At 46.0% G+C, this 15,447-nt stretch overlaps 1 protein-coding gene across 5 annotated transcripts in view; it reads right to left on the reverse strand.

Moving 5' to 3' along the window:
- The window catches only part of LOC126527166 (complement C3-like), a 78,527-nt gene that overhangs the window by 34,868 nt on the left and 28,212 nt on the right, over positions 1 to 15,447 (reverse strand). For all 5 annotated transcript variants that reach the window (XM_055068595.2, XM_055068594.2, XM_055068592.1 and 2 more), the window contains exons 13-21: positions 15,236 to 15,436; positions 13,065 to 13,214; positions 12,049 to 12,178; positions 11,291 to 11,344; positions 10,154 to 10,345; positions 4,722 to 4,902; positions 3,026 to 3,254; positions 2,062 to 2,271; positions 1,002 to 1,101 (exon numbers count right to left, since the gene is read on the reverse strand). In XM_055068595.2, the coding sequence (XP_054924570.1) occupies positions 1,002 to 1,101; positions 2,062 to 2,271; positions 3,026 to 3,254; positions 4,722 to 4,902; positions 10,154 to 10,345; positions 11,291 to 11,344; positions 12,049 to 12,178; positions 13,065 to 13,214; positions 15,236 to 15,436 (1,447 nt within the window). The remainder of the gene's footprint in view (positions 1 to 1,001; positions 1,102 to 2,061; positions 2,272 to 3,025; positions 3,255 to 4,721; positions 4,903 to 10,153; positions 10,346 to 11,290; positions 11,345 to 12,048; positions 12,179 to 13,064; positions 13,215 to 15,235; positions 15,437 to 15,447) is intronic.

The following is a 15,447-nucleotide window of genomic DNA, read 5'->3' on the forward strand; positions in this document are numbered from 1 at the left end:
ACAGGAGAAAGGCAGCTCTGGAATTTAGAGGCGCCGGACAAGGGACAACCGGCGGCCACGCTGCGGGGGTCAGCTCGGGGAACTAACGCGCCTTTCAAGAGTCAAGATAATGGGCAAGCGGCGGGTCGACTGCGTTGACGTTTGACGCTGCGAATCGGCAGTGAAAGCTGTGCGTACGTGTGTGTGTAAACCCCCTCCCCCCTTCCCTCAAAAGGGGGCCGGCTGCGATGACATCGAAAGTTTTGCCTCAGCTAGGGATCTAGGGAACACGAAGTGCTTATAAGCGGCTGTTGTCGGCTGCTAGAGTGTGCTCGAGTGCTCGTGCTCGTCGTCGTGCTCTGTGCTCGTCAATGTACTCGTGAGCTGTGTGCTCGTAAGCTGTGTGCTGTATGCTCGTCTTGCGTGCTCCATTTGAGAGCCACGCTAGACTGTCGATGTATCTATTGTTTAAAATGTAAATACTGCAAATAAACCCTGTTCACCTAGTTCCTCCCAAGTTCCTCTCTTCGACCTTCAATCCCTACAAATGGTGGCAGCGGCGAGATCGTCCGACAACTTCTACAACTGTACGCCAGTTGTAGGAGTTGTAGGAGCTGTAGTTCTATATGTATGCCAGTGGCGGGATCATCCGACAAATCTTACAACGTGTAGCTCCAAGTGACATCCAGTGACGACGGCGTGACTCACTCCCCAACAGACATGCGCCTCTGAGATACACAGAGGGGGAGATCATGGAGGTCATGGAGATCATGGTGGTCATGTCGCGGCTATGTTTAGTAACTCATGCTGGCGCTTCAGAACCTGCAGCGTTGTCATCACTGTGGAATTAATGCCCATCTCCCACGCGGAGGAAAGCGCTTCGAATCCCTAATGCGCAGCGAGGTTGCTCAGCCGCGTGGCCAACACAACTCGCTTAGAAAAAGAAAATGTTGATAGCGAAGCACCGAAAGCGATTTGTTGTAAGAGCACAAAATGTGGGAAACTTCCAAAATCACACCTGCCTTGGTAAAGCTCGCCCCGGACGCTCCGCGTTCTTCTTCTGCGAACGTTCGCAGGGTCGATTGGCACGGAGACGCTTTTCTCCACCGTCACCCCTTCCGGCTGCAAATACAAGGGTTGCTTTATTGTCTGAAGTACTATAGCGCCAAACAGACGACACAAGAAGAAGAGACACGGACGAGCGCTGAGTAAGCGCTCGTCCGTGTCTCTTCTTCTTGTGTCGTCTGTTTGACGCTATAGTACTTCAGTAAATATGCACCAACTAGCCCAACAAAAAGTTCTGCTGGAATTGCTTTATTGTACCGTCGTCATCGTAAATCAGAGCTTTTGGCGCCGTCGAAGTCATAGCCCTGGCATTGTTAGGAACAAAACTAACACCGAGAAAGCTGCAGAATTTTTCGTCACGTTTCCGACCGCCGTTGTTCTTCCAGAAAGAATATTTAGGGCATTCGCCATAGCTCTTCGAACGCGGTTTGTAAAGACGCTGCGCAGTACGCTAGGCTTCCGTGCTTTGTGTGGTCTTCATCGAAGTTGCATGATGCAGAACAATTCATCTGTATCTTCTGCTATATGCGGTATAACAAAATGCTGGTATCACCACTGCCAGCCATTACGAACGGCGTTAGAGAAATTACCCCATTATACACTTTTAAGTCACAGCTGCTCAGGTAAGCTCCTTCCGTCACAATTGATTGTCCAAAGCCATGAAATATCCGCTCCGTTCTTTTTATTTCACTTTTTGATCAGTGGTGCTTCTATATGGAGCGCGACACCAAGTACCTTGCGTTGCCTTTTTTTTCGTTCGACCCGGATGCACTATTTGAACATCCGCGAAAAAAGAACACGAAATAAAGAAATAAACGAAAAATAAAACATCGGAAGCTTCTGCCCTCAGTTTTGTTCGAATAGCCGGGCACGCTCACAAAAAAGAAAGAACTAGAACCTATTGACCGGCACACTATGTACTTCGGCATTCACCTATATCGATATGTACCGCGCTCAATTGGCGTGAGCTAAGCCGTATGCAGCAGTTTTCTTTCCAACGACCATCGTGTGGCTTACCACAACGTTCAGCTCCTTCTCGACGACATCCTCGCCCCTCGAACTTTTCACGTAGATCTTGATGGTGAACAGCCCTTCCTTGAGCGGGACGACGGGAAAGGTGACGCTGGACGCGGAGTTGGCTTCCACCACCACGGGACGACGCTCCGAACGCTCTCCCGGCAGTGCCCCCGTGCACAGACCTTCTACGCCGTAGATGTAGACGTTGCCCTGTTGAGTGTGAAGAAGAGGAACGCACGCGACAAACGCATGCACTTGTACAAACGAGGACACAAAAATGAGCGAGTTGCGCGCTCCAAATGACGGCAGTGAACTAACCGAAGCCAAAGCGGTTACCCGAAAAAAGAAAAACCTGCCTGTTATTTACGGCATGGCGCCTGAGTGCCGCTAGCAAGTTCTGAATCAATCTAATCGGCAATGTGTTCATTCTTACTTAACTGATATTTACCTTCAAGCGATCTGATTTTGCTTTTTCGTCATTCTTTTATTTGTTATTGTTGTTTTTGTAATCGTATACGGGGGATTCACCGCAAGGCATTTATGGTAAAAGAATTAAGAAAAAGGAAACAAATTAAAGCATGCAGATCTGTGGGATGCAGGTACTGCAGCAATGAGCAAGGCTATTTGTTGTCCATTATCCAATTTAGTAACATCATCTGGAACATTCTTGGCTAACCCGCCAAAAATCGGTATGTGCCACTGATTATACCAGAATTGGCATATGTGCCACTGGCACATATACGAATTCACTACCAGCAATATACCAGTCGGCAGCAAAAAAAGATGAAGTCCGCCACACAGAAATGAAGTAGTCGGCAAGAAAATGGGACCAGAGTGCGAATAGAAGTAAAGAGGTGAATACATTCCGGTACAAAAGCAAGAACATTCGCTTATAACGAATTCTCGCACATACTTGGGATCCACCGATTTTTTCTTTTAATAGACAAGAGTCCCAAGCACTCACCCTCAGCGATTCAGCGCCGTAATTGTAGACCGTGACAAGCACCTCAATTTGCTCGTTGCGAACCACCTTGTACGGGAGTGCCACCTGCAGGAAGATGGGCTGGAAGACGCGCACCTCCTGAGCTTTAGGCACGCAAACACCCCCGGCCGGGGAGACGCTGACCGCCTGAACCGACCACGTGGTGATGCTGTGCGGTAGGCTGACCGCGAAATCAGCCACGCCGTTCGGCCTGAGAGGGAGGAAGGTACGGAGACGTTAGCTACAAACACCTCTGCGTTATGCAAAAAAAAAAAAAACATTACTAACGACATTAGCGCACGCTTTTCGGCCAGTTGGTGCACATGATGAACTTGAAAAGGGAGTACCAGCGAAACACAAAGGACGCGCACGCAAGGAAAAGGCATTAGACACAACGGACCTTTTGTTGCGCGTCCTTTGTGTTTCGCTCGTACTCCTTGTTCAAGTTCATTACTAACGACGCTTCGTCATTTACCAGCATTTTCTTAATGACCATCCACATACATTCCCACATACATTTCCCTAGCTCCACATAATCTCTGCATGCGATAATCCTGCGTTATCCATATGGGATCCTCTATAAAGCTTCATGCGGTTTTGTATGATTAAGCACTTTAGGCACCTTATGAGGTGGTAATGATTTCCTGCTTAAAGCACCTGGAAAGTACGATCGTTGGAGACGGAAATACAACGACACCACAAGGCGCAAATATATTGTGCCGTAACCTGGAATGCTGGAGTAAGGGTGTCATAGTAGTCGCTCCCCTCAGTCGACGACACTCCCGCAAAGTCGATTTCAGAAAGCACGGCTCTATCTTTACGTTCGTTCTACCAACATGCTAGAATCCGGTGCAATTTTTACAGAACTTCCGTCAGCTCTGGCAAATATATTAAGGGGTTATGCTCCTCTTGAGCTTCGCACTATACTTGCGAGAAGGTGCTTCAAGAATGCTCATCAAACACCGAGCTCCGCAATATATGCAACGCCAGGTCAGCCTGCAGCTAACAACATTCATAATGTTCCCTCTGCACTGACCGTTTTGGTTCTGAAATCCAGTGCGTACCTCATTTGTAAAATTTCGTTTCACGTCACGCCATTCAGCTTTGTCTGAAATTACAACCCCTTCAAGTGAAGCATAATGCCCTCATATCCACTATATTTAATACTTTTATACGATCCTGGTATAGGCTTGAGGAACGAGCAAAATTTTTCTTCTGAATCCCACACTATCTGGTGTATCTATACTGCAACCTGCGGGCATTGGGCGCCGGGATATTATGGTATTACACATCGCACGATGCAATAATGAAAACACTATTCTTCTGTAAAATGCACCTATCTCTCGATCTCTTCATGCCAGGAGCTTGAGATAACTAAGTTGCTCAGGGGCCTGGGTTATAAACACGGTTACTTTAACCCTGTAATGCCAAACGTAGCGATTATACTACGCCGCTTTGATGGCTAAAAATTTTGACTTAAGCACGGGAGACTTAGCACATGTCTTATAGCGGCTTTTTTTAATGTTTTCTAGATGGAGCTTTTAGTTGTAGACAGTTAATCACTATACAGATTAAGTTATAGCTCAAGTAACATTTCATTTTTTTTTTTCCACAGGTGTGCTCTGCGTGATCAGAAATGAAGGCTAAGAGGTCGCTCTCCCAGTGTGGCGTCCCTTACCCTATGACCTGCTCGTCGAACAGCCACGTCTCCCTGAAGTCCCTGCGTATCAATGTTTCAGGAGATTCGTCGCCGTCCACTTCGTCGAAGGTCTCGTCCACGGTGAACTCGACGCCCGACCTCGTCCTGTCGGGGTCGTCCGGGTCTGGGAAGCTGAACGGCGGCTCGAAGTCCGTACTTGCTGCCGACGTGCAAAACGGGCGGATAAAACAGATGAAATAACTTTCTACGAGGCGAAGTTTGAATGGTGTACGTAGAATTATAGAGTAAATTTCGTGTCGCCCCATTGTGCGACCCATTCTTAAGGAAGAGGATGAAAAGGATGGAAGGAAAGGTAGGGAGGTCAAAAAGACGGACGTCCGAGAGAGAGAGAGAGAGAGCAAGGACAGGAAAGGCAGGGAGATCAACCAGAAGAGCATCCGGTTTGCTACCCTACACTGGGGGTGGGGGAAAGGGGAATAGAAAGTGGGAAAAGGGAGAGAGTGAGCACTGAGTGCGTGTGGGCGGGACACTATGCACAGGGACAGTATAAACGGTCTCTTAAGCCGGTGCACTTCAAGTATTGCACTAATGCACGAATCGCTTTTCGTGCCAGTGACTGGTTTGGCCACGGTCCGAGCATCTTTGACTCGGTGAACGGTCTTAAGTCCAGTCGGTGTAAATTTTCCCGCAGAGAGAGACGTTGTACATCGTAGCGGGGGCAGGTACACAATAGGTGCTCGATGGTCTCCTCGCACCCACAGGAATCGCACATCGGTCTCTCGGTCATTCCCAAACGATAGAAATATGCGTTCGTCGCACACGACTACATATTGTCGCACACGACTGCATCTAACTCGGCAGAAATTGCAGCTCTCCATGCCGCTTTGATGTACGTCACCGAAGAGCCAACAGAGAAATGGGTCGTATTTTGTGACTCTAAGGCAGCCCTTCACAGCATCAAGTCAGCATTACGTCGCAGAACTTACGAGCAGATGATATCTGACATCATGGAAGTGCACCACCATGCTCTGTAAAGAGGGCCCACCATTGTATTTCAATAGATTCCTGCTCACTGTGGCATCGTCGGCAACAACCTAGCTGACAAAGCTGCCCAGTCTGCCCACGAAGATACCCAGACGCGTTCAATACATTTGGCGAGGTAGGAGGCTGCCAGGGAACTTCGCCTACATGCACGCAAAAAGTCGCAAGATCTCTGGAGTTCAGGTGCCTTCAACTGCCGATTATATAAACTGGACCCCACGCTACGGCTACAACTGCCATCTAGCCTTTTCCGCGGCGAAGCAACCTTGCTGTACGGACTTCCGGTTTGCTACTCTACACAGGGGAAGGTGTTTAAGGAAGAAAAGAAAGGAGAGGGAGGGAAGAAGGTATCACCTGCTGTACGTACAGGTTGATGTCCATAACTTCACGCCTACAATCGATCGCTGAGGCCAGTCGCTTTCATGAAATGTAGCAGTGCCCGCGTCGCTTTGTAAGCCTGCGATGCATGGGGCCATGGTCCGAAATTCTTAGTCTCTGAAAATGGTCTGTTATCTAATCGGTTTAACACCCTCTGAAGAATGTCGTGTTCGTTGTCATAGAGATCAGAAAAACACAACACGTGCTCAATCGTCTCTTCACAGTTGCACGAGTCACATATCGGTGTGTCGGACACCCGTTTTCAAAATTGCGGTGGTTTCTGAGACCCGCCTTATTAGGCGTTCTTGAATGCCTTATACTCGACACAAAGCCGCACTGCCTTGTTTCATTCCATCTAGTCCTTTCTATTTTTTTTTTCTTTAGCGGGAGGATTTGCCGCAAGCAGCACCTTCACCCAGTTTTTCTTTCACTGTACATAAAACACGGCAATTCCGACTGCGTACCTCTACCATACTGTAATTGTCTATGTCGCCACTAAAGCAATATAGACAATTCTAAGTTGTTATTTGTGTAATATCTTGTGCACAGAACAAGTCACATTTTTCCTTTTACTGGAAGACGCAGTTTTGAGCAAGGTAACGACCACTCCCAAAAATTCGTTCCTAAAAATTCGTCTACTCGCAATCAGATGTTTTGAACGTGATTTATGCAATAGATCGCGATCGATTACGAAAGATACTTGAACAAGCGTCGTCGCAGGCACGCTGGTGTTCATAAGTTATAACACTTAGACCATATCTCCATCACCTTTTATGTAATGCCCCTTCGTGAGGTCTTTAAGCAAAATAAATGAAAATAAATGGATGTGCATTTCGTCCAGCGTGCGAGGGTACAATTTCGCAGGCAGTACTCGCGTCTCTTCCCCGTATTAACACAGAACCTTTAGGCAGCGCAGAAAACGAGGCTATCGACAATGTGCGTTCACCTGTGTCGACATGCCAGTCTTCTGTGCTGTCGAAAGCTTATACGTCAATAAGGAACCAGTTAGTAGTAAGCGCTTGTTTACTGAAATTATAGAATATTTTATTTTATTTGTTTTTATTTAACTATACTGTAGGCCTTTGCACACGCCCAAACAGGAAGTGGATTGTAAGAATACACATGAGCATGGGAAAACAGGAAGAAAAATATAGAAAGGAAAAGAAAACTGCCATACAACAACACTGACATTCAACACAAGACACTCTCTTTGTTTCTTATGAATCAAGGAATAACAAAAGGTGCTCAAAACAATTGCAATGTTAGTCGTATAACATTATTGTAGTTATCGGGGCTGAATAAAACATCACTATTCAGGGCATTGCAATAATTACATTTGAAACCATAAGGCAGTATACATGCACACGTGCACTGGTGTCCAAGCATTCAACCAACTCGTTATCTTTAAACTATACGCGCTCACATACTTTCATGCGCAACCATAATATGGCTCCAATTTTGCGATAAAGCCATCCACAGAATCTGATTCTACAATTTCCTTTGGCAACGCATTCCAGATTTCGATTGCCCGCGGGAAATATGAATATCTAAACGTGTCGCAGTGTGTGGGATACTGCCTGATGTGTTCATTACGACAGGTTCTATTGGAGTGTCGGTGTGGTGGCTGCACGTAATCTCGCTTACATTATTTTATTTTATTTATTTGATACTGTCAACCCCGTTCTTGGGGTCATTACAGGAAGGGTGATGTGTCAAGAATACCTGATACATAATTTTATTTCTATGTACCATACAATTTCACTGGCACTCTTGGTAGTTAACGACAGCAACAACGAGAAAAAAAAGCAGCAATGATCAGTAGTTACACAAAGAAAAGCCAACAAAAATGCCCGTAGCAAAAATTTAGTACACATCCTTGAAAAAGAAAGTACCTAACGCATTTCCAAATTCGGCAGAGCCCTCGGTGCTCACAACTGCATTAGGCAATCTGTTCCACATTTCAATCGTGTCAGGAAAAAAGGAGAAACGAAAAGCATCAGTACGTGTTAAATAGAGTTGAATAGGTCTGCTGTTGTTTAGACGATCGCATCTCCTTCCTGGAGGTTGTAGATATAGATCCTTGTTTATTTTTGTTCGCCCACTCATTATTTTAAAAAGAAACTTTAGCCTATGCTTACGTCTGCGTTCCTCCAGAGGCTCTAGTTCACAAGATTTTTAAAAGGCTGTAACACACTCCATGCGTGGGTGTTTACCGCATATGAAACGGACTTCCAATCTTTGTATTCTTTCTATTTTTGCTTTCAGGACGTTCTGATGAGGGGACCACACAACACAACACAAGCGTACTCCAAGACTGGTCGTACAAAAGTTTTGCAGGCTGTTAATTTCACGTCCCGTGTAGCGTATTCCAGTTTTTTTCTTTAAAAAGTATAGTTTTTGGCTTGCCTTGGAACATATATTATCAATGTGCGAGTGCCATTGCAATGTGTGCATAATACTGACCCCTAAATATTTGAAAGAAGCTGCATAATTCAGAGGATGGTTTCCGATGTGGTATATGAAGGAAAGTTCGCTCCTACTTGAGCGAATATGCGTAAATGTTGTTTTGCTATAGTTTATTTCCATGTCCCATTTTAAACACCACTCATCTAATGCCTGTAAACGTCTATTCAGATTAATTTGGTCACCTACACAACTTATTGGGAATAAATCAAACAGGCATCGGCAAAAAGTTTCATTTTAACAGGCGGTTCAATTAGTGCACCGATATCATTAACAAATTCCAAAAACAGTATTGGTCCCAAAACGGAACCTTGGGGAACCCCAGAGTACACACGCAATGGATTTGAAATGCAATCCTCAATCCTTACAGACTGTTGACGCATAGATAAATAGGCCTCTATCCATTGTATTACTTATTTACCTATTCCTATTTTATCGAGCTTAAAAAGCAATTTACGGTGAGAAACCTTATCGAAAGCTTTCCTAAAATCCACACTTATTACGTCTGTTTGTAGGTGTGCATCCATGTTCAAGTAGAAATCATGGAGTGTTTCTGTTAACTGTGTCACCGTAGAAAGACCGCTCCTAAATCCATGCTGGATTGTGGGAAGTAACTCCTTAGTGTCAAGAAAACTAATGATATGTTTTGCAATAACGTGTTCTAGGGCCTTGCAGCAAACTGACGTCAAGTATATGGGTCGGTAATTGTTCACTTGCGTACGGTTGCCATCTTTAAAAACAGGGATTACTATTGCATTGCGCCAGTCTGGTGGAAGTGAATGAGTTTCAGTTTATATTTATATTAATGTTGTCATTACAGAGCATAAAAAGAAACTTCATGACAGCCACACGACGCCGATAAACAAGAGTAGTTAGTGCTGCTTTGTTTCTAAGAGTACCTACGCTTTCGTGTCGAGAATACTTTGAGTATATAAATCGCAACGCTTTATTTTGATTACTTTCTCATTTTTGAGAGAGACCTTTCGGGTACGGGTCCCACACTATGCTACCATACTCAAGAATTGGCCTCACTAAACTTTTATGAAAGAAGGAAATTGCTGCTGGGGGCCGCATTTTAACTCGCCTGGCTCGAGCGGCAGGCACCTGAATGGTATTCCGCAAAGGTATACTTGAGCCCATATGTATAGGCGTGTGTACCGCGTATGAGCGGGTCACTTCATCTGCCACAGTCTCCACATGGCGTAGCGTGTCAAGCGAATGGTCAGGCAGACATCCCCAGCACCCATTAATTACCCTTTCTCTACATGTATACCATAGTCCACGTGTTTGTTTGAAGGGTGGAGGGCGAAAAAGAAGGAAGGAAAGGTAGGGAGGTCAACCAGACGCACGTCCGGTTTGCTACCCTACACAGGGGAAGGGGTTCAAGGGAATAAAAGAAGGAAGAGGGAGGAAAGAAGGTACTATCGGTGTGAGTGCGTGCGGATGTCCATAACTTCACAGCGCATAGCGTTTGTGGCGTGGATTCGAACGGCGCGTGCACTCAGATCCTCCTACCACTCCCCCCCCCCCTCCCCCCGCCCCCCCATCCCGTCCCACCGGGCTCTCACCGGCGCCAGTGGGCCTGCTGGTGGCGCTGAGGCAGCAGTCCTCGAAGGCCTGGGCGCACTGCTCGCCCTTGGTTCCCTCGATGTAGCGCCGCACGATGTGGGCCCGCGTACGGCACCGACGGCCCACCCTGTCGCGCTTCAGGCCCAGCGAGCAACACTCCTTCAGGAACGGGTCGCGGCTGTACTTTCGCTCTGCGAACGGGAGAGGAGGAAATCCCCAGTTATGGATTGGGAGAGAGCACTTCACACCTCTTCATACACTGTGTGAAACGATTCCAGATGCTACAGTGACTTTTTTGCAGTCGCCGCATTCGCACTCGGAAGTAGGGCGGTGTTTCTTGACAACAAATATGTGAAACTCTTTTCTATATATTTATATATATATATATATATAGACTCAGCATTGAATGACAAAAATATTTTAATTTCTAAGCACTAGAAGCTGTAGTACGCGGCTGCTAACAGGTCGTTTTCAATTTATTTGCTTTTCGTTCTTTTCGTTTTCCGGCTTATCCTCTGCAACACGTCGCAGCAGTCCCACGTGAGAGATCGCGCGATGATACGTTGTTGGCGCGCAGTGAAGCGAAGGCTGGCCTGTAGCGGCACCTGCTTCGCGGTGTTGCGTGGAATCTTACAAATTTGGTATGACGCTCAAAAGGCACCGGGAGAAATTCACGTGAGGCAAATTTTCAAGCAGCCATAAAAAAAGCAAGTAGAAGAAATTGTCCAGGTGGGGACGTGTCAAACCCGGCCGCGCCCTTTTGATTCACAGCTGCGTGTGTCTAACCAACTTGGCCACAGAACGAACCAAGTGGTACTTCTTGATGACCGAGCTTCCTGTGTAGCTTACACAGCGCCGCAACCAAGTGTGAAACGGAGTATAAGCAAAAATTCACAGAGGCTATGCAATGACATGAAATGGGACGCTGCGACCAGAGCAGCGTTTCTGGGACGGTTGCAGCGGGAAGCTCGATTCCTGGCCACGGCGACCACGTTCCGATGCAAGAAGAATGCAGAAACATTCGCGTTTCGCCTTTAGATGCACTTTAGAAGGCCGCAGGTGGTCTAAATTCTCGGCTTCACTTCGAGACGAGCTCGTGTAATTTTCGTAAACATGCGTGACGAAAAGTTACTCACGCGCTCTCTGATGGACACTCCTGCGATGACGAACTCGAGCTTCGCAGCTGCCTTCTGCGATGGTTGCAAAAAAAAAAGAAAGAATAGAAACTTATTGTCAGTAGATACTTACCATCAATCTTCCAGGTGAGTGAGCTCTAAGTGAACGCCAGGGACCCTGAATCAGTTTAGGCTGGCAGAGTATCTCTTCACTTTTTTTTATTCACACTTTTATTGCGCGAATGAGACGCTTATATGAGTGAAAATAAAGCCACAGTTATGTTTCGTTTTCTTCATTTCACGGCCCAAGCCGTCGCCGCCATCATGACGTAAGCGCGACGTCACAAAGTGAGGGCCACTTAGCAGTGTTTAGGCTGTTTTTACGCAAGAAAAGCTTCATTGACTTCCTAAGTTGATTCACTGCTTGCTTTATAGCTATCTATCCTTATTCTATCTATGCTTCACAGCTGTGTGTGTCTTATTCGTGTAACGTTTAACCATCCCCTAGCAAAAGCTAGCTGTCGTAATATTTTGCGTCACGGGAGGCTGATACATGAATGGGAAAGTGAAGCCGCCACCCGTCTTTTCGTTATCGCGTAAGACTGACATATTTGGTAATCAATAAGCGCATTCAGACACTCCAGCTGAAAATAATATTTGCTTGTATACGCTTTCTGTTGGCAAAGTCGAACAGGCCAAACTGCCAGAAATGTCTCGAGTAATACCGATCGAGTGTACAACCTTGGGCCCGAGCAAAGAAGCAAAAGTGCCCCAAATACCTGTCCTGACGACGTTCTCTGTTCCTTCCTCGGATATAATGACAGCGCCAAAGTTGGAGATGACTTCCTCGGACGACAGCCCGCCTCCAGGCCCACACCCAAGCTCGTGCGACTTCAGAGTCGAGAATAGCTGCGATAGAATCACGCATACATGGAGCGTTACGCTTTTATGCTTTCTCTTTATTATTTATTTGTGGGTTTTTTTTCTTTGGCCGTTCGTCAGCTGGGTAGGTGCCAATGGGCATGTACCTCGCGTGGGCGGGAGACCGTTGTTACGGCTAGCACCAGCGCTATGCCCGTGCGGCCGTCGCATCTAGATCGTGGGGCCCAAGTGGATAAGGTGTTTGCAGGAGGTATTAAAGCAATCGAAGTTCCCCTCTGCGTTCCATACTTTGCCACTCATAGACCTCCTGTCACTGTTCTGCATGTACCATCTTCCCAATAAGAAGAATCACCCGTGTAATCGTGCGATGACACACCCCTATTCATAAGTTGCTTCTTGTTCACCAAATGACTAAAATATTCACCACCAAATGACTCAACATTTATTTTAGCGGATACTGCCGCAACATTACCTCTGCCCGTTACTTAAGTTTGCTAGGTCGTCATGGTGTGGAAGGCGATTAACAATGCAGTATCTCAAGTACTTCAAACGCAGATGCAATGTCAGAGACTTTAAAGGTCTCCGACATTGCATCTTCGGGGATTAGGTCATTGTCGTCGCTGTCGGAGACCTTAAAGGTCTCCGACATCGACGATGCATGATTCCCGGTCCACCGTGAAGTGGATGTAATATATGTTTTTCCAACTGAGAACAGATCTTCATTATTATTGCTTTTACAATTGAAATGTCGTAAACGTACAGTGAAGGACGTTGCATTCCACATTTCTTTAAATATGACAATCGAGGTACGTCTTACAAGTGAAGATATCGTGCTTTTCATTTCTGGTTGCAAAATTTCGAGTGCGTTACACTTGACAGCGCATTAAAGTCGAGTAAGTACGGTAAGGCGTACCTTCTCCCGCGTGAGCAGACCCTTGTTGTTGAGGACGTACACGGCCTTGTCTACGCCAAGAATACCGACCCGCGTCCCGCTCTTTCCCAGGATCTTCAAGGAGCCGTTGCTGCCCGGCTCGTCGTTGTTGAAGTTGGGTTCAATGTTTATCTGTGAGCAGGTAGGCAGATTAAAAGGGCGTGCATTGCCATGTTAGCTTCGCAATACTAGGTATACTAAAAAGCAGCTACAAGGAAAGTTGAGTAGATTGTATGGCGTTGACATGTGGGCTAGGCGGTAGCAAGTAGTTCCGTTAGCGCACAAATTACGTTCAGTGACGTAGTACGTTGCTTTCGCTCAATACCTTGTTTGCTATCAGTGCTTCACTTTTGTAGAGAATAAATCCGAAGTACACGTGGCCTGTGGTTACAGCACACTGAAAGAAGCAGAAATTTTCTCAGTGCGAAAGCAGCGCTACTGCCTCGAAGGGGACGCAATGCCTGCTGCCTTTCTACAGCAACAGGCAGCGCCATGGTTTCCTCTGCTGAATATTTTTAAATTAATTTTTTTGATCGGTACCATCGCAGATGCCGTGTACTTGTTATGTGCTTGTGAAACAGGCAAGCTCGGCATCGGAACGCGCCACTACGCACGCAATGCACTGAGAAGTACCATTCCTGAGCGAAATTCGAGCGCAGGGAGAACGGATTCCTACTTATTCAATGCCAGACTACTTTGCAGACTGGACTTAAGGTATAACTTGTACATATATAAACGTCCACATTAGCACCCACTGAAATAAACTGAAAACTGACAACTGAAGAGCAGTACGAAATTACAGAAACACATTCCATGTACATCAATTACTACACAAAAAACAGCTTCAAACACAAACTGATGTTATGTTGAAGAGGCTCTCACCATAATGACGTTTTTGATAACTCAATGCAAATCAACTGAATTGAATTGATAAGCGCAAGAGAATCAACTGCATATAATATACACAAAAAAAAAGTTAACATATTCCACAAACGTCGAAAAAAGCATCGTAAAATGAAGTTAGGGTGGTTCTTAACGTTGGTATCAAAGGTGAGGCCATAAATTTTGAAGCGCCGAATTAAATTACTTCCATCTGTGAGAGCCCCGTTTGCTTGTCAGGCCTTGACTTAGTATATTCGCTTTTAACACGCTGTCTCCTCTGTTATAGGTCAGTCGCTGTAGAGAGATTGAGTTATAAAGTACCGCGTCAATTACCATTTCTGTCTATTCGACAGCGAAAAATAAGCGATAATAATATGTAACTTAATTTTTGCTTTATGGTGTTCTTCTTATTTTTCTTTCGGTTGCACTTGGAATATGGAACCACCTAGAATAATGCTAATCTGAATAGCATTCTCGGTGTTGTAAGACCAGTTTTCTTAGCAGTTATCTACCTAACCAAGTTCCTGGGTCGATTCCGAAGAGAGTGCTTTATAAATATGTGCTTCCATCCAACCTTCTTTTATAGCGACTAGCGTTCCTGGCATTTCCAGACCAGTTTTCTTTCCGGCTATCTATCAGACCATTTCCGTGGGTTGATAGCGATACTGTGCAGCCTAAATATATGGTCTGATCCTGCATATAGTGCGTTGTCAAAACGTGAACCCAACGTTGTTGACGGCGCCCTTCAATGAAAAAAAAAGGCATCTCTTCAGATTCCTCCGGGATCATTTTCGTCTCAAAAGAATGCTATTCGCATGCATGGATAGTCACCGTAGAAGTTCCACCCAAATTACTTTACGGAAGGCGGAGTTTGCGGAAGATTTGCTTCACCACGTTATTTGTTGTTATTTTGAATTTTTCTTTTCTTCGTTCTCTGTCCCCGATCCTCCAACACCTCAAATTGAAGGGAGCAGTATTTGCAAATAACTATTAAAAATAAAGTGATAATGAAAGTAATAAACAGACAATGATTCCTCGGCTGAAAACTCGACTAACATCCGACGTCTCTCCACAGCGCTACACTAATGCGTGACACATTTTCTTTTTTCGATTTTTAGCCGTCGGCAAACCAGTCCCCCTACGAACGCGCACGCATGCATGGAAAGCTCGCGCAGCTCAGTTTGAGCTCAGCCTCTTAGTACAGACCTAAGTCCTTCCTTTTTATTTGTTTTTTTTTTTTTTTTAATAATGAGCGATAGCACTGCGCTTACGGTGGACGACTCCGAGCAAACTTCCTCGACCTGGATGGTGAGTGAGTCGGCGAGCAGGTGGCCCCGGTGGAAGGCGTACACGAGAACCCGAATTGTGGGGCTCATGTCCCGTGTCACCGCAAAGTTCACGGATCGACGCGGCCACGAGCTGCCGCTGCCTTCCAGAATGCCGTGCTGCTTCGTCTGGCCGCGGTTCGTTACCTGCGAAATTC

The sequence above is a fragment of the Dermacentor andersoni genome, chromosome 9 (assembly GCF_023375885.2).
Source record: "Dermacentor andersoni chromosome 9, qqDerAnde1_hic_scaffold, whole genome shotgun sequence".
NCBI lineage: Eukaryota > Metazoa > Arthropoda > Arachnida > Ixodida > Ixodidae > Dermacentor > Dermacentor andersoni.